The sequence below is a fragment of the Arctopsyche grandis genome, chromosome 3 (genome assembly GCF_051622035.1).
Source record: "Arctopsyche grandis isolate Sample6627 chromosome 3, ASM5162203v2, whole genome shotgun sequence".
Lineage (NCBI taxonomy): Eukaryota > Metazoa > Arthropoda > Insecta > Trichoptera > Hydropsychidae > Arctopsyche > Arctopsyche grandis.
This window is the reverse complement of record NC_135357.1, coordinates 19,687,366-19,715,178: the sequence shown is the minus strand read 5'-3', so window position 1 is coordinate 19,715,178 and position 27,813 is coordinate 19,687,366. Positions and strand designations below refer to the sequence as shown.

The 27,813-nt window shown below is 30.3% G+C and overlaps 2 protein-coding genes across 2 annotated transcripts; both read left to right on the top strand.

The window, feature by feature from the left end:
* The first annotated feature begins 249 nt into the window (after window positions 1–249).
* On the top strand, window positions 250–20,237 carry Dop1R1 (Dopamine 1-like receptor 1). The gene is made up of 5 exons (XM_077426941.1): window positions 250–319; window positions 16,500–16,809; window positions 17,851–18,090; window positions 19,607–19,854; window positions 19,927–20,237. Exons 1-5 carry the CDS (start codon window positions 256–258, stop codon window positions 20,235–20,237), a joined length of 1,173 nt encoding a protein of 390 aa, XP_077283067.1. The 5' UTR covers window positions 250–255.
* A 4,079-nt stretch (window positions 20,238–24,316) lies between these two features.
* On the top strand, window positions 24,317–26,879 carry LOC143909932 (BTB/POZ domain-containing protein KCTD9). The gene is made up of 6 exons (XM_077428249.1): window positions 24,317–24,913; window positions 25,002–25,201; window positions 25,639–25,774; window positions 25,856–25,930; window positions 26,002–26,120; window positions 26,296–26,879. Exons 1-6 carry the CDS (start codon window positions 24,391–24,393, stop codon window positions 26,410–26,412), a joined length of 1,170 nt encoding a protein of 389 aa, XP_077284375.1. The 5' UTR covers window positions 24,317–24,390; the 3' UTR covers window positions 26,413–26,879.
* The last annotated feature ends 934 nt before the right edge of the window (window positions 26,880–27,813 follow it).

Sequence of the window (27,813 nt, the reverse complement as noted above, 5' to 3'; positions counted from 1 at the left end):
AATTCATATCCACGTACATGATTCATGTACTTCAATGGTAAAGCAGCAGTGTTAAAACTTTTAATGAACGCAATAAAATTTTACCATACTTTCAATTAAAAGTGGAAGGTTTTTCAAGTGCAGTTTTCAAAAACCGCATAGTTTTTCGCGGAAACATTCAGATTCCAATTTAATCGCGAGTGTTTCGGATTTATATTAAATAATTAATTTATATAAATATTACTTTTGCAGGAGATGTGGGCCATTAATTCAACAATGTTGGAATTCGAGGACGAAGAGGAGCCGGATGCTGTAACCTTACTCTCGGTGTTGTTAGTCGGTAAGAAAGTTTCCTTATCGAGTTTTACTATCCCATTCAGAGGTGAGGTCAAGACAACCTTCAAGTGGAAAATTTTTTTCGTTTTCACCTAATGTCTTACTGTAATCGACTAACTTCTTATACGATTAAATTTCAGAAATTTTAAATTACATTCAGAATTAGACATTTTTATTCACGTTTGAAGGACTTATTTTTATCTATAACTGCCTTTCGATGGAAAACCATCGAAATAAATTAACGTCCGTCAATGACTTTCTCTACTTGATCAAAATATAATATCTACTTGAGCAAGGTTCAAAGCATAATTTATGATTGCGATATTATGAATTTGTAATTAATGGACGGACATCCGTTCGGTAAAGTTCGTTTTCTGTTTTCAAATGTTTTGGTTGTTCATTAAACATCAAAGAGAACAAGGAAATCTGTATAGTGAAATTTGAGCCATTTTAGCAAATAATCAAAGAAAGCTTCGGAATAATTTGAGTGGTTATATCCTTTGATGGCAATCAAATTTCAAATAGGAAATAATGCTCTTCCAGAGCGATTTTGATATGAACTTTATAAATTTGACACAACGAAAGCTACCAACGAATACGTACTTCAAAAATATCATAAACATAATTTAATATAATCTAATATATAATTTTGAAAGAGATTTTGTATGTAAATATATATATATATATATATATATATATATATATATATATATATATATATATATATATATATATATATATATATATGTATATATATATATATATATATATATATATATATATATATATATATATATATATAATAAAAAAAAATGAATATTTACTATTAGATTCGCCATATTTACGCTTTTTTTATATTTCAAATACTGAGTGAAGCCGGGTAAAACAACAAGTACCAAATAAAACATAAAAAATTGTACAGAAAAATGGACTTTTTAACTAGTCACATGTATGTACATACATACATATGTATACAACAAATATCAATAAATTTTGCATCATGCATTTACAAACATATATACATAGATAGAAATAAAATATTAAATTTATTCAAATTAGTATTTAAGTGATTCTCAACTATCATTGCTATAGATATTGTAAGGATACCATCAATTTTAGTTTCTTCTCTAACACGTCCGCAGGGGGTTAAGCAACGAGGAAACCGTTGATGAGATTTATTATAGGGTGAGTCCACAAGGAAATCAGAACGATCGTTAGCAATATTAGCGATAGCAAAAGAATACAACAAAACAAAAACCCATATAATAACACTAGAACGAATCATAAACATAATAACTCAAGGTGAAAATGACGCTAAAATTAAACTAGTACTAAATTTGGGTAATGGCTGAATTGTACTCGTAAAACTTAATAAAATTCAAACCGGCCTCTGAAGAAATCCGAGTCTGGCGAGCGTTTTATTTGTTTTAATGCTACGTGTTTAGACTTTGGACCTTTCGTTGGTCTTAATTTAATAAAACTGGCGTTGCTTTTGCGAATTTAAGCTAATTAGACAGTCGCAACGAAATATGTATATGCAAGGGTAGATGTTTTCTTCAATGCCGTCAACGAGCACACCCTTCAACTTGCCAGAAAACAAGTTGAATTTATTTTATTTATAGAAGTACAAGTAAACCGTAATTAAAATTTGCATTTTTGCTTCTCGAATATTGACTATTATTTAAAATGATATTCCTGAAAGTTTAATCTGCGTTGTTGCTTAAATTTGCCATTCTGCGTTACAACCATTCGCCATAAACTGCTGGATAAAGGCCTCTCCCACACGCTTCCATTCGTTTCTGTTTTGGGCAACTCACATTCATCTCACCCTAAACTTTTTTTTTTTTTTTTATAAACCCATCTTGCTTGTGGTCTTTCGTGCACCCTTTTCCATTCTATTGGGTATCATTCGAGCACTTCTTTCTTCCATCTACCTTTTTACCCTCATGAATCACCCACAATTTTATCGTACTCGTTATGCCAAGCATAGAGCGTTTCACAATTATTCGAGTGCACTGAGCCTTATGTAGTATCTAGCGTCCAATGTCCCAATTTTGAACCCATGCAACACAAATTTTAGAAGATCTTTTTAGAAGATAGAAGATCTTTTTCTTAAGGCACAGAAACATTTTAGATTTGAAAATGACATTCATTTGCCCAAACACACCCCGTCCAATTTCATACGTCTCATTATTTCCTCAGTAGATTTAATTAAAAGCTTTTATTTAGTACATTCAAATAAATGTTTTATATATAATATATATATACAACATTTATTAATAAAATATATATTTTTAGTAAAAACAACGTAAACGATTTCTGATTTCTCATCGTAAATATAATGCAAGTACTGAATGTTGACTAATTTATATGGTAACCAAGCAAACAGATATCAATAATATGACATAGCTTCTATTTACTCTCGCTGACAATCCAAGGACATTATAAATAGCTTTTTTTTCTGGAAGTGGGAGGGGGAATTGTAAAATGTTGATAGAATTTTGTATTACCTGCCATCAAAAGTTCGTACGTATGGAAATTTCCGAAAAAAAAAAATGGTTTGGTGTAAGTGGGTCAAAAATTGATTGTGAGAAATATACTTTATAATAGAATAATCAATTATTAAATAAAACCGTGTAATACAATTATAATAATAATAGTGATAGTTTATAAATATATTTTCTTACCGTGAAAATATTCTTCTGATTGACTCCATGTTGCCGTTATGTACATATAAATAAACTGCATTATCTTTTGTTTATTTCATTTGAAAACTTATTCTTTGTTTTGTTTGGTTTGATACCAAAGATCATAATAAACTTGTCAAGAATCTAATTTAAAATACATTTCTATATAGCTGACGAGTTATTTTATGTTTGTATATACATATATGTACATACATATGTACATATATATTTTAAATTAATGCATACATGACTGAAGCTGTGTATAAAACTTTTCAATATAAAATACTCAAATGTTTTTGTTATTCGATTATACATAGATTATACAAATAGTGTTGTTTATTACTTGTAGTATATGTATACGATAATAGGATTTGGACACGAGCATATCCGATAATAAGCACTATATGTAGTATGAATGCAAATTAAGGCTTCCAATCCCGGGATCCCGGTGTTTTCTGGTACCGTGAATTCCGATGCTGAAACTAGTCTGAATACCAGGATTACGGTGCTGCCAAAATTTCTTTAAAAATATTATTTTTACAAAAATAATAAAGAAAAAACATAAAACAATATTATATAATGAAAAATGGTGGGATGAGTAATGACAGTCATAGTCCATTTGTTTTCTCTGACCCGTTTTGACGCCGGCTTGCCTTTCCCACGAAATGGTATCAACGGCCTGTATTGTGTCGCAGCTTTTGTGCTCAACTGCAATGATATTTGTAGCATATTTTGACTGATTTGAACTCAGAATCGATCTCTGATCATGTTTTACCTGTGTTTGTGTGTCTGTGTGAGTGTCTGTACGTCAGTATATTTTGAGGATTTTTTTAACACCGTTCGGCCTATCAAACTGAAACTAAGTATCGGTTACTAAAATTACTATCGATACGACGTAATATTTTTTCAAATTTTCAAGTTGACCGGAAATGGTACCTCCCATTATAGGTGTTCTCTTTTTTACTAACCTCTTTTCAGCTTTCTTTCGATTTTTTCGTCTGACAATATTTGGGTTCTTATCCACACTCTTTTGTTTCGATGAATAATTACTAGACGGTACAAACTATTTGTAAAAAAACGAATCAATGAATCAAAGTGATGTTTTTTACTTTATTTGATTACATTAAAGGATGTATTTTATTTAATCTTAGAAATCTAGAAATGGATGCGAACCGAAAATTTAAAGAATGTAGCCAAACTCTCAAAACAAGAACGCCAATATGAGGAGTATTTTTTGCGTGAAAGATCGGGAGAGTTTGCAAAATGCAATTGAATGGTTTTGAAATATGAAAATATGCGCTTGAACATTTTTTTCCTTTTTTTGTTATACATTTGATTTCGCGCAATCCCGGTGATGAAGTAATCTTCCGGGATTGGAAGCACTAATACAAATAGATAAGGTACCTTTTTTGAAAATCTAGATTTTCTTGAAATTTTTATCCTTTTTATTAATATTTGAATATAGCAAAATTTTATTGTTTACACATACATTTGCGAACATAATTCATATACGTATATACGTTTAGGTGCGTGCTATTCAAAGCTGATGATTAACGTAGTTCACAATACAAATTCCACCAGGTGATACCAAAACTTAACGAAAAACAAAATCAAGTACGCCTGTTGAACTTTTGGCTAATTTCTGAAGCAAATATGTATAGAGGTATGTGTGGTACTAAATATATGACTTTTCCCCATAGTAGCGTTCTAAAATCACGAAATACGAGAAATTCGACAATTCGGCACACGACACATTCACGTGTCGCATTTTCACGGTGTAGGAGGTATCGTGGAAGAGAGGGGAGCTTTTCCCGTCGGTTTCGCGATTTTCACTCGTGAATTGCCAGCAAAAGCTCGCGAAAGCTCACACCGCGTTATTAATTTTAATTTGGCGAAAGACGAGCGTGCGTGAAACACGCACGTAGCATTCTCAATTTTGACACTATATCCGCAAATACAAGTCGTATATATGTCGCGGTATTTACTTTCAAATAAAATATCTCAATGTATATATTTCAAATATCCCAATGTATGTATTGACTTTCAAATAAAATATCACAATGTTGAACGCAAACAAATATACGGTTTTTGTACTGATAATGAAATTTAATAGTAAATATTCACTATATAAAAACACCAAACTTTTATACATAACATCGTGTTATAAAGTCATTTTCGACTATATAATATCACTTAGATGAGATTTACTGGATGTCAATTAGCCTCAACACGTTGTCCAACATAATATATCATTTTTCTCAATATAATGTCTCTGGGGTTTTTTGTATGTAATTTCTGAATGGAAATTCTGGAATTGCTTGTCTCGTTTCAGAGATTTGGTCTGGCCTCGACGCTGTCTGATTTATTAGCGTGCAGTTTCTTACTGTCGCATTTTTAGAAGAAAAAATGAAAGTTTATTGACCTCAAACTATCCAAAAGTTGAAGAATAACATCTGAGCAGAAATTTTAAAACACGTGCTAAAATAATTTAAAAAAAGTTCGATGACGTATTGACAACACAATCTTCAATAATACCAATAATTAGCTTGTTTTGAAATTTATTTATTTTTATTTTGTGCTTTATAATGCATTATATAATGATTTTTTTTTATTTAGCTTATTATACTTTATATAATATATTATTAAAAATGTACAGGATAAAGTGTAAAGACCTGTATGGCAAAGTTTATATGTGTGGATAAGGTGACTGCTATAACTGTTTAACCCGTTGAGTTGCACAGGCGCGGTAGAAAGGTGCGTTTGGATAGCTAGCTATCATCGCGTCGATATGACGTATGATTTAGATTTAATTTTTAATGATTTTGTTGAAGATGTTCAAAATCAGCTTACAAATTTCAGACCGTTAGGAATTTCACCCAACTAACCAAGTGAAACTAATAATAAGACTATAAAATGACTTTGTACCTTAATGCTACGTTTTTAGTTTGGTTTTATTTATCTAGTGCACATAAAATTTAAATTAATGTGTTCATATTCAAGATATTATTCATTTCATTGTTTCTGGCCTACTTTGTATGTGTGTAGATAATATGCACATATGTAAATTTGCATGTGGGGAGTTGAGAATATAATTTCCTGGCAGATGCGTTTATATCATATTATAAGAGATATGACGAAATTTTAATCACATACTATATATGAAGGTAAAATATGTCTTTCATTCTTACAAGGAACGTTAGGAATTTCCCCACATTCATTAGTGTCGTATAAATACGCATTTTTATGCGTACAAAACGATATTTCAAATTCAAATTCGTGCTCGACTGGATTCGAGCTCCGGCATCTTATTGATTTGAGCCCAGCATTGTTCGAAGGTGTTGAATTGTACTGACGTTTCCGTTTTTATTTTTAATTTTCGATTGAACGTTATGCGATAACAAACCATGAAAGGCTAATTGTTTTACTTGCGTGTCTGAAAACTGTTCGTTTGTTATAATCGGTTTTATCGACGTGAACTGAGGCATAATCTTGTTTTCACATCTGAAATCGTTGCTTTTGTGAGTGCGTATAGTATTCGTAACATTAATTTATGTAATCGCATAAAACAATTTGTATTAATTACAATTCATTATTTTTTGTGCCGTTTCAGAAATTTAATGAAATCAAGCATTACGAATGGTTGATTTAAAGTCTCGTACAGAGTTTCGTAATAATTTAAAAACAAAATTAAACATTAGACGTTTTTGAAGAGACTATAATATTTCTATTTACATCTTATGTAAGCTATATGTATTTCATATTTGTAATACAAGTCCAACAGTCTTATTAAATCAATACTGTTCACATCAACGAGGGTATTATAAAATCCCATACATTATTAAACCTGAATATGTTTAACATGTGTAGAAACTATTCCGCGAATTACAAATGGCACAACATTATTTTTATGCATTTCGTGGAAATGACTTTATAATAAAAAAATTCATTTAAATAAATTATATATAATACTATTTTTTCAATATGCATGACACGGAAAAAACATTTTTTATATTTTATGTCAAATGGTTGAAAACCGATTTATTGGAAAAATAATAATTCACTTTTGTACTCTTATTTCGAATTAATCATTTTAATGGATTCATAAAAGTGGAGAAGAATAATAAATACGCTGTTACGTTTTTATGCCATGAATGATTCATTCGAACATTATGTTAAACATTATGTTATTAATTAAACTTTTTTTTTAAACTTTTTGTATCATCGATTCAATATTGTCACAATATGATGTTTTCGTAAAAATCATATGCGCATGGTAGCACTTACGTTAGTACGGGTGCACTCGCCAAATTTCCACCATGGCCAAAGAAAATGGGTTCTGTTTCATACGTTTTGATGACATGTATTGCTTTATGATATGAATAGATAGTGACGGTTGCTGCTGTTACGGCACGTCGCATATGTATATACTACGAAACGTATGATTGTGTTCATTTAGCTTGTAGAGTATAAGAATACTTTTCGTATTGCTGTTTACGTTCAGTGTCCAGCTTGAGTTGTACTGGTATAAGTGAACTTTTAGAGTGTAATATTTTGTTTATATCAATGAAATTTTATTACATTTTAATTATATATTATCATATATATAATTTCAAAAGAGACGTTGTATGTAACAACATATGTAAGGTTTGGGGTGGGATCATCGAAAACAAATCAAAGTTTCTATGACGGCGATATCGATATCGTTGAATATTATTTTTTTTCGATTCAAATAAATTTAATAAAAAAAAACAAATGAATTTTAACTATTAGATTTTTTTGCCATTTTTAAGCTGTTTATATTACAAATACTGAGCGAAGTCGGGTAAAACCACTAGTATTATCTACATTAAAAATCAATCTTTTTCTCTCTGTTTTTCTGTATGTCTGTCTGTCTGTTTGTCTGTCTGTTTGTCTGTCTGTTTGTCTGTCTGTTTGTCTGTCTGTTTGTCTGTCTGTTTGTCTGTCTGTTTGTCTGTCTGTTTGTCTGTCTGTTTGTCTGTCTGTTTGTCTGTCTGTTTGTCTGTCTGTTTGTCTGTCTGTTTGTCTGTCTGTTTGTCTGTCTGTTTGTCTGTCTGTTTGTCTGTCTGTTTGTCTGTCTGTTTGTCTGTCTGTTTGTCTGTCTGTTTGTCTGTCTGTTTGTCTGTCTGTTTGTCTGTCTGTTTGTCTGTCTGTTTGTCTGTCTGTTTGTCTGTCTGTTTGTCTGTCTATTTGTCTATCTATTTGTCTGTCTCTCACGAATGCGTTCCTATACCATTCAACTGATTGCGATGGAAGCGATGAATTATTGTGTGCTTGTAATGTAATGGTTTCTGTTAAAAAAATCACCCAAAAACGGGAAAGGAAACGGGAAAAATGGGAATGAGTGGCATTGCAACGCAATAATTTCCAGATTCCTGTTTCAATTCTGGATCCGGATTTCTGATTCAATTCCGGATTCCGATTCCTGTTTCAGTTCCGGATCCGGAATGCTTTTTAGTTCCGGCTCCGTATTTATGTTTCAGTCCCGGATCCGGAGTCCTGTTTTAATTCCGGATCCCGATTGCTTTTTCAGTTCCGGATCCGGAATCCTTTTTCAGTTCTGGATCTGTATTCCTGTTTCAGTTCCAGATCACGATTTCTTTTTCAGTTTCGGTTACGGATCCGGATCCCTGTTTCAGTTCCAGATCAGGATTATTATTTCAGTTTCGGTTCACTTATACATATATACATATATAAAAAAAAACCATTAATTTCTGATCGATAAATGTCATAAAAAATAAATGAATTTTTACTATAAGATTAACCATGTTTAATCGGTTTATATAATAAATACCGAGCGAAGCCGGGTAAAACCACTAGTATTATATAAAAGTAAATCAGTAAATTAAAAAAAAGTTGCGTAAGTCGATTTAATTTAATGAGGCGATTTTATTTATATGAGTAATATTAAAGTTTTAAATAAAAAATTGGGTTTTGTAAACTTTTCTGCAATAAACTACGGGGAAAATGAATTATATAAAACATCATTTGAAGTTTTAACGCTTAGCGTCGGTACTTGGACCCGTTTTGTGCAAAAACGTGAAACCCTGTATGATTTCCGACTTTGGGCGATAATTTTAATTGGTACGTACAGGGCGAGGTTGGAAGTTGTGCAAATAGCCCACTTGCCAGTAGGAAACGAAAGGCCTGGAAAAGGTTGAAAACTCTAATAAATACAAACGAGCTGTAATTCCGAGACATTAACTCCGGACGCTTTTTATAATTCATAATTTTTCAAGAAAACTTTTTTAAAATATGTATATATTAAATTTATATTTCAAATGTTATATAAATTTGCTATGCAGGGTTTTTTTAATCTAACGATAAATCACATGTATATGTTTATGTCAAAATGCTCCATAAATAATTGAAATCGGAGTCTATTGATTAAAATGTGTCAATTTTACAGACCTAGATCTGGCAGGTGTTTTTAGCATAGCTTTGTGTTCTTTATTTTTTTCCCGCAAAAATTCATTAAAAAAGATTTCTGTCGTAAATCGTTTAATACTTGATATGTGTATGTAAAAAACGGTTTTCCGGTAGCTTTTCCGTGATATCTGTCAAAAGCATGTGTTTTCGCAACTGAAAAACAGCTAAGGAGATTTATTCCGCTACCCTTTTTACAAATATGCCAAATTTGCATACGCAGTACACCGACTACCTCATTGCGGATATAACAAAGGGATGGAAATTAATCCATTTTCCTGGAGAAAAGCGATGACCGACCGTAATACGCGAACCCAATTGTATTCTTGATGTTGACGAACCGTCGCCGAAATAAAATTCATTACACACCTTAATGTAGGTATTTGTCTGTGCTTAAAATGATATTGGCTATTAAGAAATATACGAGCATACACATTATAACATATGTACATACATCTGCCTATCCGGATGTAATGATATGTAAACACTCGAAAAAGCGTATAAAACGTGGCATGTAAAGTGAAAATTACCTCGTGAGAAATATATTTACCTCGGTTGTTATTTCTACATTGATATTTCTTCTCATGAAATATACGGTATACATAAATGTATACCGTATATTTCATGAGATTGTGAACAATATTTAAACTTTGAACTACATATGTATGTATGTAGATAGTAATTGTTTTCCGGATAATTGGATTGGCAAAGGTGGACTATGACTTAGGCTTGCTCGGTCACCTGATTTTACCCCTTATTTTACAAATTTTTAACTGGGGATGGGCTACGGAGCTCATTTACATAAAAAAATAATTACAAAAGAAACAGCTAATCGGGAAAATATAAAAAAATCAAATGAAAGAAGAGATGAAATCAAAACCACCACCACAGAAGTGAGACGAAGGACTCTAGCATGCATTAGAAATCGGCATTTGAACATAAACAATAAATAATTTTAACAATTTTTTGTTTTATTTGACATTATAATTAATTAAAGTCACTTGTGAATGGTGGCCTTTGTTTGACGCGCTTCCTTAATTAGGTTTTATCACCGTAATTCTTATAATTGGCAAGAAATCTGAATGGGTGATACCTTAAAAGAAAGGGCAATAAGCAGGCATGCTTTTAAAAAGGTTTGACTTAAATTTAGTTTTTTTTTAATACAAAGAAATATATCAGTGTTTTCCTACTCGACAAATTTTTGAAAACTTATTGTGCCTCTAATATTTTTTTCTGTTGACAGAGACAGTATTTGTTTTTATTTGATAGAATAGACATTAGAAAAAAAAACAAAAAATGACTAGCATACCACTTTTAACTTGGAGAGTATTAGCTATTAACTGTAAAATTTTTTTTAAAAGTGTTTTTACTTAAAAACCTTTAAAAATGAAATGAAAAAAAACCATCAGATTTTGTACTGAGGTATGTGTGGTTCAAAATGTTTTAAATAATATTAGCTATCAACCCTTTAAGGCTTTGCACTTAGCTTATTAACATCCTGTATTTTGAACACAAGTTAATAAAGGCTATGTTCAAATGCTATAACTTCAAATTCAACGAGCTCTATTTAATTTAAACAACCTTGTGACTATTTAAAATCAAAAACATACATATTTTATACATTTTCCATTAAATAATTTTTTTTAGTCCGCTTTAAATAAATTTGTATTCAATGAAGCCAAAACTCTTTGTAATTGTAATTCTGATCCATATATAAATATGTTTGTTTATATTTTAAATAAAAATTCTCACCCCAATTTTAACACATTATAAATAAATATATTTTGAAGGGAATGACTTTTAAATTAGATTATTTTAAAAGAAGGCGCTTATAAACAATTTTTAACGGGATGGCATCTTTATTATCATTTTAAATGTCGCTTCTGGGCGGAATTTTCACGTAGAATGGAAAAGCTATTCGTTACGGAACAACAACCGTAATATGCTTAGCCATAAAGTAGCAAAAAATGCGAGAAGCGAAAAAAAATCTGAAATTCAGGGTTGCACTTGCTAAAAAATTATGTATATCATTTTTGATCATATTTATTTAATATTAAGTAATTTTCAACAAAATTATATAAAGAAAGAATATTTTTTGAGCACATTATTATATTAATTTAAATATTTACGAGAAAGTGTATTCATAAATGTATAAAATGCGAGTACGTTTAGATAAATAAAATGTAATATACTTACATTGCTCATGCTTATTATATGTATAAAGTCAAGAAATATTTAAATGAAGTCAGGCTTTAGATTAAAACAGGCTTCTATTACAAATTATTTGTTTACTAAAAAACTCATTTCGTTTTAAGTAACAGTTCCATCCTTCGTCGCAAAAAAATCTGCTTGATAAAATGATGGCAATTAAAAAAACAGAAAACAATTTTAAACGGCCACGAAATATATGACATCGAGATCTCAATTTTTAAAAGTCACGCTAAGCTTAATCGTTTACGTTCTTGAAAAAAATGTTTACAATTTAAACGTTAAACTTTTTCAATTAATTGTGGCTGAGAGGATTTTTTTCTTCTATTACACTAATTGTGTAGAATTAAATACATTGAGGATTGATTTATCGTCGTTTATTAGTATCTAATTTTATTTCTTTGTTTGAAAATACAATAAAATCGCGGTTTGTTTGATTGAATCTTTGACCCCGATGGATATCTGAACAATGAATGTCAATCAATGTTAAATTGTGGTTCAAATACAACGAGTTGATGAGTTGCCAAAAATTGCCCCCAAAATATAATATAATATGTAGAAGTTTGAGATTTACCATAGAATGTCAATGACTTTTATTATATAATTCACGTATTAAAATTAAATCAACAAAATTTCTCCTACCACTTGTACATTATAGTTAAATAATCGATATTTGATATTCGTTTACAAAAAGCTTTGGCAGGAATTCGAATTAATTCTATCGAAAAATGCCGATCGTATTGATTTTGATGGGAGAGTATCCAATTAAGGTCAATTGATGAAGACAAGCTGCGTTTTTCTTTGATTTTATTTTAGTCAATGTAAATAAAACATACCCCGTCTGAAAAGCTTCCCAATTTACATAGGATTACCACATTCATAATAAAATACGTGCACACTTCTAGATACAATGCTACAAATGCATGCTGTGTATTGATGCTGAACGTTGTTTACAGTTATATTTTGAATGTATTGAAATAAATTTTTCGATGGTCATATTACCAAAGGTTCAACGGAAAATAATTTTAATTGTTTTGTTGATGTTAAATTCAATATAAGGTGATATCGAGTAACAGACATTCTCAAATCTGATGATGTGGGTCGAACAAGGATAACGGGTTAATACCTGGCTCCATAACTTAGGCTGGTAAATTAAAGGACAGGTGTGACGTCTTAATAGAACTGACAGCTTAAACAGAAGGAAATTTCGTGAAATATCTTAATTTTGATCACACATAAATTCGAAACGCAGTCAACACTTGGGAAATAATTAAAATCGACGCCCACTTTAACTATTTTCGTGCCTGTATACAAAGGATTGCATAATTTCCTTATTCCTTTTAATGGGGAAAATATTTTGAAAGAAACAAAAGATCAAAAAGACTTTTCGTTTTTGAATCACTTCATTTTATTTATTTGAAAACAACAAACAACCTTTAAATAACCTTTTTATTCACTTTCTCCATTAAGATATCGTGTTTCAAGTATTTTTATTTAATTTAATCAAAGGTCTCTAGGATATTTTAACGTTGTTGTTCTAATGATTTTTCCTTTTAAAAAAGTTCGTTTTTACAAATACATATAATGACGTACAAATTAATGAAATAATCCAAACAGTTATTCATCTACCTTTGAATACGGATGTATTTTTCGTATGATTTCTTTTTGTGAACTTGTTCTAATGAAAATAATTTTCATATTGTGGTGTTGAAATAAATACATATACTAATTCTGTGCATTCCTTTTGCCTGAATTCTGTATGAGAAGTTTCTGTGGCGCGCGCGCAAACCCGTCATTAATCACGCTTTTGTGAAAACTCTCCATTATATTCGGCCACAATGTAAACAGCAACTTTGTGAGAAACATCACACCGAGTAATCGGTTCATTTTCGAATGAGAAGAACTTCATTATTAGTCTAAAACAGTCGGAAGCCTATTTTTAAACTTTTAGTCTCGACCGAATCTCTTTCGAGAACTTTCTATCGAGTTTACGCACAACGTTTGATACTTTTATGACATGCTAATCACCAATTATTTCAAATCTACAAATCAAGTTTGCACAAATATTATTTTTTATTAAAAAATCAACGAATTTGACTACACATCTGAAATTGGTTACATTCAAATATTTAAAGATCAATTCAATTATCAGACGTAGAATTCAAAACCCGCATAGTTTCATTTTCCTATATCATTTTCAATAATTTCCTTTTAATATTCATTTTCAAGTTGTCCGACTATCTACACACCAATTAACAATTTAAATTTCACATTGAATTATTAATTGGCAAAATTTCAGACCCAAAAATTAATCCAATTAGTTTTATCGAATAACATAAGCGATAAGTTATGTATTCAAATCAATCACAAGTATATGCCATGTTAAACTGAACATTCTACATTTAATAAAAAAATATTTACTATTGAAAATGAGATTAAAAACTCTGCCTTTGTAAGTAGATGTATAATTTAAAATTATGTGTATACGTTCATGTAAATGTACATATATATACATATATAAATGTACACGTTTTCAGTTTTATTTCGAAAATTACTATCGATATTGTAGAACCAAGCCTGGGGCTAACGCCTAATAGGCACAACCATAAATATTTTATTCAGTGAAATTCTTCCCTGATATATGTATGCTCTGCGGTGAGAATCGCTAAATCGGGAAAAACGTGAAAATTTAATAGGGTTTATCCCACACCGTACGGTGAGCTTCAGAGTCGTAACTTAAAATTTTCACAAATCGAACGAGATTTATTTCACGTTGCTTTATTTATACGCGCTATAAACGCTAAATTTTATTCATCTTCCGTTTCTCTGACATATGTATGTAGGTACGATGGAATTGATAGATGCCACTTGAGCTTTAACGTCTATTTTCTTCACTGTTTTTTGTATCATGATTCCGCTTATCGTGTCGTGTTTGGACTATATTTTTCGATTATCTCCATTAAAAATCTAGCTCTGCTGAACGATTGAAATAAAATTTAGCTTAGTCGCCCTTTTTTCTAAAAGTTTTATTGTTATTATTTTCAATATAACCAATTCGAATAAAACAGGGTATATATCTATATGCATATAATACATACTACATACTGCACAAAATCCAATGCACTCTAGGAATTGTGGAACGCTGTATAATCGGCACAACGAGGAGAGATTGGAAACGGTATACGTGGGTGAGTAGTATGTATGACAAGAGTAGTGGATATATAATATTAGAGAGAGTGACGATAATGAAGTGGCAATGGGTGGGTCGCGTAGTTAGAAGAATGGATGTGAAGTGGAAAAAAGAAGTGGTAGAATTGTACCCGAGAATATGTAAAAGGGTGAAATGGATGAAAGGTGTGCAAAACAGAATAATCGAAGTGTATTGGAAAGGCTTTGAAAATGTGGATGGCGAGTTGTTGTAGATGATGATGATCATGATACATACATATGTATATATTTATAATGTACACGTAAAGCGCATCCACTGTTTGCCAAACCAATTTTATTTTATTCATATACATATATGCCAGGAAGCCTAATAGGTTAACCCCGATGCGCTTTCCTGGCCAATTACAAACAATTCTACAGTATCATAGAGACAGAATGGGTAGAGAATGAAATGGAATAGTTTTAAGCTACATATATCAGTACGATTTCAAAAGGGCGAGTAATGCAAAAGATTGAAATGACAAAAAATGTAGTGACAGAGAGACAGCATAGACATATGTATGTACATATGTACTTAGATTTGTAGAATACTTGTGAGTATTCAATAATAACTTTGTAATGAAATTTTGTGAAATTCATCAATGGACGAAAACCTAAAAACTACTTCTTCAACTCAATTTAATTTATAATTATTTCATAACACACTTGTTTATTGGTGTTCAATGTAAAATTCAATGCCAAATTTCTATCATCTACAGCAAATTATGCAAATGAGCCGTTATATGTATAATATTTGAAAGTGTCGGAAGTCCAAATTCCAGTTCCAAAAACGATATTTCTGTTCGACTTAATTCACAAAATTCTATCAATTATTTTAATTCGATATTTCCAGAATCTTGGAAAAGAAGAATAAACGTATTAAAGGCCACAAGTATTTTTAAATATTGTTACACGTAAAACATTATATTTAATCTTTTGCGAAATATTTCTCGAAATGAAGAAAAGTGAACTTTTGTCACTTTCAAATAAAACGGCTCTTTTACACATGTATATTTATGTATTTGGAAACGTCTTCATATAGAAACACTACCCATGGAAAAAGTTTTAAAATTTGGTAGTTGATTTGGTAAAAATTCCCTAAATTTTGATAGAAATGCATTTTTAGTCGCCATGCCAATTTTCGTATTCAGATTATTCTCTTTGGTACCTCTTGCTGTGCCTCAAATCAATATTCTAGCCACGTCGTCTCGTGGAAAGGGGGATTACATTGTTAAGCCATGTCGGTACTAACTTGTGTTTGTCAAATTTAAAATACTCATATGTATGTGAAATTAATTAAAATCTCATTCAATCACGCTTCATGGTATGCATTCTTCAAGTATAATATATTAAAAAGTTATGATATTTAATAACATATTAAAATTAACCATGTTCTTTGAAACCAAAATTAATATTTACTAAACATAAAAGTGTCAACCCTTTTAACGCAGTTTAATTAGTCCATTACGTGTTTAATTTTTGAGTAGGTTTTTTCGTTAGCAATTTTTCGGTCAGCTTGTGCTCACGTTAGTATAATTAATCGGATTTGAACCTTTTCCGCCAATTTGTAATAAATGAGGTCAAGGTTGACCTTGCGATGGCTATTTGCGACATTAAACAAAATTCCAACTTTTTCAGGTATCTTTTTATCTGTGCTAATCTTCATGTCGGTGGCGGGCAACGTGTTGGTGTGTGTGGCCATCTACACAGACCGAGGTCTCAGGAGGATCGGCAATCTATTCTTGGCTTCGTTGGCCATCGCTGACATGCTGGTGGCAGCTATGGTTATGACATTTGCAGGAGTCAATGATCTGCTAGGATATTGGGTATTCGGAGCTGAGTTTTGCGACACTTGGGTCGCTTGCGACGTCATGTGTTCCACGGCATCCATACTCAACCTTTGTGCAATATCTTTAGATAGATACATACACATCAAAGATCCTCTAAGGTTGGTTTTATTGATAATTTATTTGATAAGCAAGATCCTACTTCAATGTCCAATCAGATCCCTCCGTAAACCTTCATTATTTCACATTAATCGCTGTTTTACTAATTATTCCTGCAATTATTTTTACTTTATTTTATATATGTAGATCTTGCTCTTCTCTTATTAATAATCCCTCTCATATTGATCCATTTTTTTGTACTTTGTCTTCCTTTTTTTCCAATTCTCAGTATCCCGTATCCCCCACTATTCAAAGCTTTTCTTCGTTTCTTTGTTTTTAATTTATATCATTGCTAAAATATATTTTCAGAATATTATTTGGTGGTGTGTATAATACATTGATAATGTTTGCTTTTCATTAATAAATAAATAAGCCATAAATACATACATATATACCTAAATAAACACATCTTTAAGTTTTATGGACGTTAAAAAGATTCCCCTTGACTGTGAAACCTGAATATTTTAACTTAATTATATTACAAGACTGATTTTATAATTTAAAAAAATTCTTAAAACATTATGTGAGTAAATTTGTATTATCAGAATTTATGAAGTCGATTTAAAAATTCAATATTCGTGTACAGAGAAACAGTTACGTTCTGTAAAATTTCATTATTCGCGCTAGGGATGTGAAAATATATTAATTGAGTTATACAGCAGGTTGGAAGTTAAACGCTGAATTTAGAAGTATTATATGAATTTGGAAACATTTTTAAGCAATGCCTTAAATGTTTGCTTCAAATAAAAAAACCGACATAGCTCAATTAGAGTGTAACGTCCAATGTATCATCAATAACGTGTATAAGTACTGCAGTAATTTTTCGCATATGACATCCCAAAGGGTAATTTATATATGTAAAATTTCAATGGATGCAAGTTCTTATCGTTATTTTATGATCCACATAAAAGCAATAAAACCATCTTCTTTATCATAAAAATGGGGATATCCCGGAAAAGAAATCCGGTGATCATATTATACACCGCGTCCCTTACTCAGCATGAATTCGAAAAACGAATTTTTATAAAAATTTCCATTTTCAGGTACGGCCGATGGGTGACAAGACGAGTGGCTGTTGGTACCATCGCTACCATTTGGCTGCTGGCAGCCCTCATTAGCTTTGTGCCCATTTCTTTGGGTCTTCACAGACCAGCTCATGCTCCTACCACTCCAAGGCCCCGGTACCCAACGTGTGCTCTTGACCTTTCGCCATCATATGCAGTTGTCTCCAGTTGCATCTCATTTTATGTGCCGTGCATTGTCATGATTGGCATATATTGCAGGTGAGAACCTTCAAATTTCAATAAATATAATCAAATTCTCAACATTACTCGGATTTATCACTCGACAATAACAACATTGCCGGAGTCGAAGAGAATTCATCCACTAGATTTAAACGTATAAATGTCTATTCATATTGCCAAAGCACAAATTGGCAACTACAGGTAGTCTTCGACTTGCACTTTCGACCGAAAAAATCAACGATTTTCAGAAAATTATTTTTAAACATTACTATCAATTTTTTTAAACATTATATCATGGGCTTCTGTTATTCCACTGCCCTTTGGAAGAAGTTAAATGGCGCATATTTTCGAGAAATTAGTAAATATGCGCATTTTGAAGTGAATGAAATTGATAAATTTTCTTAATATTTTGAAGTTTTGTATGAAATTCAACTTACGACCGAGGTGCAAGAACGTTTCTCCGTCGTAAGTCGAGGAATATCTGTACACGTAACCAGTAGTACGAATAGTACTCTTTGATATATTCTAAAGGTAATATAATATATTATACGCGCCAACGGAATATATAAATGTGTCCATACAGAATGAACAAAGAATACTTTTAAAACTACTGATTACCTGCAGTCGCCGGTCTGTGCTGTGCCAATATGAATAGACCTACATATATATGAACCATTGTGGCATTACCGGAATTCCTAATGCGTCACAAAAGATCAGAGAAAAAAAATTATACAGATTAAAAAAAAAAGAATGTAAAAATTCAAACAATAACAGTTGGAAATGTCTTGTTGGAACAGTCAACACCAATATTGTATGTATGTGTGTATGAACAAAAACCAGCCGTGAATCAAAACATCCCCGTGAGGCCCGAATGGAAGAGAAAAGATCAAATTTCACTCATACATCCTATTCAATCATGAAAATAATGATGAACGCAGGCTACCAGACAAATAGGTTAAAATAATCTTTGATAACCTACGCTTACTGAGTTGGAAAATATCACATTCAGACACGACATCAACGATTTCACTAAGAAGTTGAATAGCCCTTGGATAGCACTTTCTCAATCACTAAAGAGTAATATCCTTCATGTGGATTCCACACAATAGCGATACTCTAGCTTGCTTCTCACAAGCGAGTTGAAAATCAAGTGTGGAGACAAAGGGTTGTGGAGCAATCTATTTAATGATAAAAATATTATTGCTACCCGAGATATTATTTCGAATTTTTGTATGTATGTACATATGTATAACGATTATGAAAGTGATACCTCTTCGAGTTGCGGCTAATGCTAATATGTAACGAATACACATATGTATCTATGTAGTTCTACTTCACGTACGTTTAATGGAAATCTAGTAATTTTATCAAAACAAAATAATTATATTTGGAATATTGTTTTCGCTGGTACATGTGTTCTATTAATATTCTCTTTCTGCCTACCACATTTTATATTTGATACAAATACATACATATTTTAATAGAATGTTTTTTGTTGTTATGAAATATTTAGTTAACATTTTCTTTTAATATTAAATTTTTTATTGTTTTTTAGGTTGTACTGTTATGCACAAAAGCACGTTAAATCAATTCGCGCTGTCACTCGTACAGTGCAATTGCCAGATAATCGCACGAAGAGTGTACGAGCTCGAGTGCAAACACACGTGCAATCCTCGCCGTACCATGTGTCTGATCACAAAGCAGCCATCACCGTAGGTATCATCATGGGAGTGTTCCTGGTCTGCTGGGTTCCATTCTTCTGCGTCAATATCGTTGCGGCTTTCTGCAAAACTTGCATACCAGGTATTTTCAGTCCCCCGTTGAGATTCAAACCGCATAAATCTATTTGCATTGAATTTACATAATTATTAACAGGTCTCGCATTCAAGATACTCTCCTGGCTGGGCTACTCAAATTCGGCCTTCAACCCCATAATATATTCCATTTTCAACACCGAATTCAGAGAAGCTTTCAAGCGCATCCTTACCTCTCACTATCCGCCCTGTTGCGGATATCACACCGTCCGCGGAGGAAATTCATCCAGGAATGAAAATTTTGTCACGGACTACGGCACTAAAACCCTAATGGTGAGGAGGAGTGGATCATTGAGAGAGTGTTCCTTCGTTGGAGCCACGCCCAGGTCTTCGGTGGAGTCGGTTAGGAACTTAAAAGACAGCCAAATGTGACCCGAAGATGAAGATGGTGCCGCAGTGCAACATTCAAGCCAGAGTGGACTCTTAGATTCAGTAGACATCGTCTAATAAGTGAAAAACTATACAGTATTCATTGCAATTACATCTAGTATATACTTTTATTGCTCAACAACCCCGTTACGTTGAACTTTGAATGGTAGAAAAGCACATGAGAGCATCGCAAAGGAAGGGTGAATGAGAATATATACCCATCATATATGTTGTATTATAAAATTTCATTATTAATTGATCTACGTACTTTCATTTGGAATGAATAATAATGGCTGAATATACTGCAATATTTATGTATGTATGTACATGTGTATTAACCTACGTGTATGGCTTTTGAATGTAATATAACATATCATGAAGTCATACAATTATTAACTCTTCTTACGAATTAAATGAATGCTTAAAATCGATGGTAAAAAATAAATGCATGAATGTGATATACGAATATTTTTAATATAATAAATATATTGTAGTGAATCCAAATATATACATATATATATATATATATATATATATATATAATAGGAATCTACATATACTTCAAAATAAGAACATATATATATATATATATATATATATATATATATATATATATATATATATATATATATATATATATATATATATATATATATATATATATATATATCTAATTGTTTTAATGTAATTAAAATTTATTTAAAAATCGTATCCAAGCACACATAATGAATGTAATACATATTAATTAATGTTAAATTACACAAATATTCCACATAATCATATCTGAAACGAATTAAAATACAAATAAATAAAAATTCTTATACATGTGAAAGAAGACGGTTTACTAAATACCATATGTAGGTATTAAATGAAAAAAAAATTAAAATAGGTATTTGTGTTAGATTACATAGACGTACTTATACGTTAATATTATTCATATATTGTAAAGAATCTGTAATGTGTATACCTAAATTAGTTTTCAGCAATTAATATTTAGCCACACTTTCTCCAAGGACTTCAAAACAATAATATGAAAAATTCTATATTTTTTAATGTGCCAAATTTAAAATAAAGTACATATATACATGACATTCGAAAGACAATTTTTTTGTTATCTTTATATTCAAAATGTTGCATTCATTCTTACATTTCTAAATGATTGGGTTGAGACATAATATATATGTAGGTATAATCTGTAACATTGTAATTACATATGTATACATATAATACACTTGGTATTAATTAATTTTTGTCTTCCAAATGCATTCATGTCTATGCTAAAATTCATTCATGTCTATGCTAAAATTCATTTACAAAAGTCAATACAAATTGCATACATATTTATATTATATTTATTGAAAAAAATAATGACTCTCTTTCAGATTACAATGTAAACTAATTTTAAGACGAATAAAAACGACTTTAAAATTAAAGCAATATATTATATATATATGTATATTAAATAAAATATATATATGTAAACAATTAAAATAGTAAAATGTACGTATTAATAGTATAAATATGTAGATTTCTTTCCATCAACTTTTAATATCTTTGACTATCAGAGAAACAGGGTGAATGAGTAATGCAATATATCAAATAAATATTATATTATACTTAATATATCTGTGTATATACATATATATATATATATATATATATATATATATATATATATATATATATATATATATATATATATATATATATATATATATATATATATATAACATTATAAATCATTTCTTATTTTATTACATAATACATTTTTTATATTCTTCATACATTATATGAAAATAAATAGACACATTATTTATTTTAATATATCGAAGAGCTTTGTTTAAAATGTCCAAAAATAATTGATAAATCCACATATTTATATATGTATGTACATATATGTATGTATGGATGTATAAAAAAACGCATGGTGTCTATTAAAATTTTAAAATACTATATCAAAATATTGACCATTTTATAAATTTATTATAATGAGATGCTATTTAAAGGAAATTTTAAAACGTGCGGGGTAATTAAAAATACTATTATGAAACTGTTTCCATTACATATATATTTTAAAAAAGATTTAAAGCATATCACATAAAAAATGACACATTCTACATACTTCATAGTTATTATTGAAATATAAATCATAAATAGTATATATGTATGTATGTAATACTATATGTATTTGTATATGTAAATATAAATATCACCGTTTATTTAATTGATTATAAGTATTTATGAGAATGTTATTGATTTAAAACTATTGATGTTATTTAAAATTAGATAAATTATTGTATTATATGTAAAATATAAATATATATATGAAACATAATATATTAAATTATCAAATTCAAATATTGTTTCAGTTGATTTTTAAAATATTAATTCGTATTCATAAGTATATGAGGAATTTTAGTTTACTTACAAGAAAAATTATTCTAAGGTGCTTTTAAAAAACTCTAAAATTATATATCACATAAAATATTTAACCACTTATGTATATACATATGTACATATGTATGTAGTTCATATTTATCAATACGGTATGTAGAAAAATCACAACACTAATTTATTTATTTAAAGTTTGGACCTTTGTAGCATTACAGGAATACCTAATGCGCCACAATGGTCAAAAATATAACAGAAACGAAAAGAAACAAAATAATAACTAATAAATTTATCGCAACAATATTAACACTTCAGCATAATTTATTTCATAATACATATACATTACATATATATTATCTGTTAAGTGAGTTTATTAATTAATATCCACATTGATCCTCTATCGAATAGTGTTTTGATTCAATATTAATATCAGTCGTGCTAGTGACACAAACATGTGCTTTTGTATACCAAATTAGGTCACCTTGTAGCCACTCCACGTCGCATTGTTTTCTAATCAGATTCAATTTGTCGGAAACTACACCCCTTAACTGACCCTTTGAAGCCATTTGCAATGTAAACACTATCGATAAACGATCAAATTTCGCAATTTAATCTATTCAATTGCTTCATCCTAGTGACATATTTTACACAAATACATATGTATACCTAATACATATACCAAATACATATGTATACCTAATATTACTACACAGTAGCTCAATATACGAATGTATGTACATATGTACGTAATACGTATATATTTACTGGAGCGGAAAATAAATTATTTCCCTTTCTGAAACTATTCAGACGATTTCATTTCATTTTTATATACATTCATATGTATAATATATAGAAGTACTTACCGAAAGTATGTGTAATATATGGATATAAAATGTATTACTATCCTTTGGCATTTAATACCAAAATATTGCATATAATTTAATAAGTATGGAAACATTATATGTCGAAAATATGTAAAGAGATAGAAAGCTAAATATGACTGAAAGAAATGACTATAGTAACTGACATTGTTGGACGAGTAATGAAATTAAAATGGTAATAGTCAGGTCATGAAAATGGACATGAAAAGTGCTCGAATAGTAATTAAAGAGAATGTGATAAAGATGGAAGTCAGGTCGCAAGAAATAAGGAAAAATGTTAAGTTAGATATGTAGATATGATAGATGAGGATTATTTAATGGGTTATTAATGAACGCGTTTCAGAGGCCTTCATCTAATTGATTATTCATGTCAATTATGAAGTATTTTGTTATATTTTTTTATCAGTGCTTGTCGCATATACAGTTCAGCATTTTCACAAATTTTCTATCAGCCTCTATTGGTGGTTTTCCTTACTAATATAATTTAGAAAAGGGTCTGTAAGCCGAAAAATTTTCGGTTTACTTATCATAAAAGAATTACTACTACTACAGAATTATAAATTTTTGATTATAAAACTCTCTTAATCAATGTGTCGAAAATAAATTATAATAACTTTTAAAAGACTGCTGGTTTTATTTTTATGTTTGACAATCACAATTATGAATATTTCAATATTATATGAAATTTGTATTAAGTAGATACCTATTTAAAAAAAAAACATTAAATAAAAAACAACATATTATTAATTGAACGTATGTTTATTATTATATTGAGACATCTATGACATTTGGTATGAAAATACAAAATTTAGTCAAAATAATGGTTGCGTTCTTTGTTGAGAAACGTCAAAATCATCTATTTAGTACCCAGACAAGAACTGAGGATGGGAGATACGAGGAGACGCGTCACCGTCTTTAGGAATGGACAGGCAGTCGGAGGGAAGTTGATCAGCTTGCCTAGTACGTTTGAAGAATTGCTGAATAAGGCCGGTGACAAATTGTCCATAGATGCGAAACGAATCTTTGCCAAATTCGGTGGAGAAGTGGACGATGTCGACCTGATCCGCGACGATGATATTCTCTACGTGTCCACAGGTGAGAACTATATCAGCAAAGCGTCCACTCCTTCTGACGGTTGGATCACTCTCAATGTTGGAGGAAAACATTTTACAACCTCCAAGTTGAACATAACCGAGAAAGAGCCTTTCTCAATGTTAGCTCGAATGTTTGCCGAAGAAAATGATCATTATTTAATGAAGCCCAGCTTACGAGACTCGACTGGGGCATATCTTATAGATAGAAGTCCCTTATATTTTGAACCTATTTTGAATTATCTGCGTAATGGACAAATCATTATAGACAAAAACGTCAATCCTAGAGGTGTATTGGAAGAAGCTGAATTTTATGGTATGTTATTGACATGTTACTTATATTTTCTTACGATAAAATGTTGCTTTTAATTTTTCACAATATAAATTTTTACCATTGATCATAGGAATTGAAACAATGGTGCCTCAACTTGAGACGTATATTCAAAATGAATTAGCCAAGACTAAAGACAATGCTCCGTTAACTAGAAAAGAAGTTGTCAGAGTTCTCATCGGAACTACCACTAATGATGACCTTAGATTTCAAGGTGTTAATTTAGAAGGAGCAGATTTATATAAATTAGATTTAAGGAATATTAATTTTAAGGTAAATTTTCCATTTCCAAATATTGTATATACATGTCTTTTTACCATAGATGTATAATACATAGATACGCCCTCACGTTTTATGCCGGTCTCCCTGTTGGCGCATGCAAAATACATGGCGCATGCACACTTTCTCTCAGTAACTAGTTAGCTTCTAAGTCGGAAGGTTGATATTGCATAGATATTGAGGAGATCTTGTTGTCACTAACTGAGGGGTGCGGGGGGTTTAACTAGCGGGGAAGTGGTGAAAAAAACGACGACCGCTGCGTCGTAGGGAAAAAAACCTTTTTTTCCCCAACTTCCCCTCTAGTTAAACCCCCCGCACCCCTCAGTTAGTGACGACAAGATCTCCGATCAAAAGCAGGCGTCAGGGTCCATCTATGTATTGTATATCTATGCTTTTTACGAAAATTAATAAAATTTTAATATATTTTTTAGTATGCCTGTTTAACTCAATGCAATTTGATTGGTGCAAATCTGTCATATTGTTGTTTAGAAAGAGCGGATTTATCTCATTCAAATTTAGAAGGAGCTCAGCTGCTTGGAGTTAAAGCGTTGTGTGCAAATATGGAAGGTAAATTTTAAAAATATTTAGATATATCATACATACATTTTCTTATCTTCCTTTCAATGATATTTTATATGTATACTATAGGAGCCAATCTTAAAGGATGTAATTTAGAAGATCCATCGGGTATTCGAACTGTTTTTGAAGGTGTCAATCTAAGAGGTGTGTTTCAACACACAGTATATTTGTTCTCATTTTCATTCCGAAAACATTTAATCAATATGAAATTTTAGGTGCAAATATGGAAGGAAGCAATATGGCTGGTGTTAATTTGAGGGTGGCTACATTGAAAAACGCCAATTTACAAAATTGTGACTTGAGAGCTGCAGTTCTTGCTGGGGCTGATCTTGAGGTTGTAATTGAGTTTTAATGTGAATAAACATTAAATTTATCAACAATTTTTACTTTGTACTTTTTATCATTTAATCTGCTTTCCTTCTGGGAATTCCAATTTATCATAGTTACAATCTACCCATTTCCTAAATAATATTTATTTTTCATTGAGCATTGCAATTTTATTATTTCAGAATTGTGATTTATCTGGAAGTGACTTACAAGAAGCTAATTTGAGAGGAGCCAATCTTAAAGATGCTACGTTTGAATTCATGTTAACGCCTTTACACATGTCACAAACTGTGCGATAAATTTTTAATAAACTGTACGTATTATATTTTGTGGAATATGCTATGACAAGGTATAAGGTTCTATTCGGAAAAAAATTCCAGTTGCGTTGGCATAGAAAAATTGTACTTGCGATATTATAAGACTGCAATTAAGTTAAAACTTATTTGGAGATTCAGGAAAATCCGCTGAAGCTAATTTCCTGAAAAAAAAAAGGCTCGGAGAGTATATACATATATTGTATTATTATATTCTTGTCAATTAGTCTAAATATATATTAGTCAAGTGTCGTGTTGGTGACTGAAAATTCTTTACAATGTTGTTTTTAAATAATATTTAAAATACAGGGTCTGCTTTTGTATTGTGTCTATACATAGTAATTATTATTAAATGAAATTATTTTATTTTAGATTTCATTATATCATTATAATTCCATATTATAGCATTTATTGTAATATTTTAATAATATATTATTTTGTTTTCGTTTGTGATTTTATTATTTTATTCAACACCCCAATTAGTAAACTGATAAAACTCAGATAACTTTTTTTACACAAATTGTGAAGCAATTATGACATTTATTTACATATTGTTTTATTTTTTATTGGTAAGATTGGTAAAGTTAAAAAAAATGAAACTGGATCATATTTGTTTATTTATACTGAATCTTTTACATAAATCTCAAGTAGTTTTTTTTATTTTTTGAAATGATTCTTTTGATTTGTATAATTTTTTTATAGAGATATAGTAAATGCATTTAACTCATCATTTAATTAAAATAAATGTATTTGGTTAATTATTTTTAGAATATCTTTCTGCATATTTATTTTAATAAAGTTCCATATTTATATTTACTTACATTTTAATCAAGTTTTAATAAAACTGATGTAAATAAAAATATTTAAAAAAAAAATTCCGTTCAAGTCAATTGAAGCCCCCCCCCCCTTCTCAATTTGATTTTTTTTTAAATTGATAAAAATTTAGTGGAAAATCAATTGAAATGCTGTAATTATTGAAAAGCTGAAATGAAAACTGTATGAAAAGCTGTAAATAATGGTAATGAAGTATATAATAAGATATTTTCTACTATCAGGAACCTTAAAAAAAACGCGATATTTTCATACATTTGGTACTTAATTTAAATTGGATGACCACAGTGCAGATATATCGATAACGACAAATTTGGTGAATATCGAAATATGTTTAATAATTTATTTAGATTTAGTTATAACTACAAGATGAATTAGGGATCGTTTTATTGATTTTTAGTTGTATTTGGCCGAATTCATTTGGAGACGGCAAGTATTCAAAATTTTCTTATCTTCGGAATGTAAGTTTTGATCAAAATTTTGTTTCTACATAAATATGTAAATATGAATTTATGATTTTTTTAATAGTTCCCGATAACGCAAAGTACTTGTGAT

Bases quoted from the DNA above. Each gene is read 5' to 3' on its own strand.
- Dop1R1 (XM_077426941.1), top strand. From the start codon at position 256: ATGTTGGAATTCGAGGACGAAGAGGAGCCGGATGCTGTAACCTTACTC. The intron at 16,810-17,850 runs GTTGGTTTTATT...TTCCATTTTCAG, and splicing joins CACATCAAAGATCCTCTAAG to GTACGGCCGATGGGTGACAA. The intron at 18,091-19,606 runs GTGAGAACCTTC...ATTGTTTTTTAG, and splicing joins ATGATTGGCATATATTGCAG to GTTGTACTGTTATGCACAAA.
- LOC143909932 (XM_077428249.1), top strand. From the start codon at position 24,391: ATGGGAGATACGAGGAGACGCGTCACCGTCTTTAGGAATGGACAGGCA. The intron at 24,914-25,001 runs GTATGTTATTGA...CATTGATCATAG, and splicing joins GGAAGAAGCTGAATTTTATG to GAATTGAAACAATGGTGCCT. The intron at 25,775-25,855 runs GTAAATTTTAAA...TGTATACTATAG, and splicing joins GTTGTGTGCAAATATGGAAG to GAGCCAATCTTAAAGGATGT.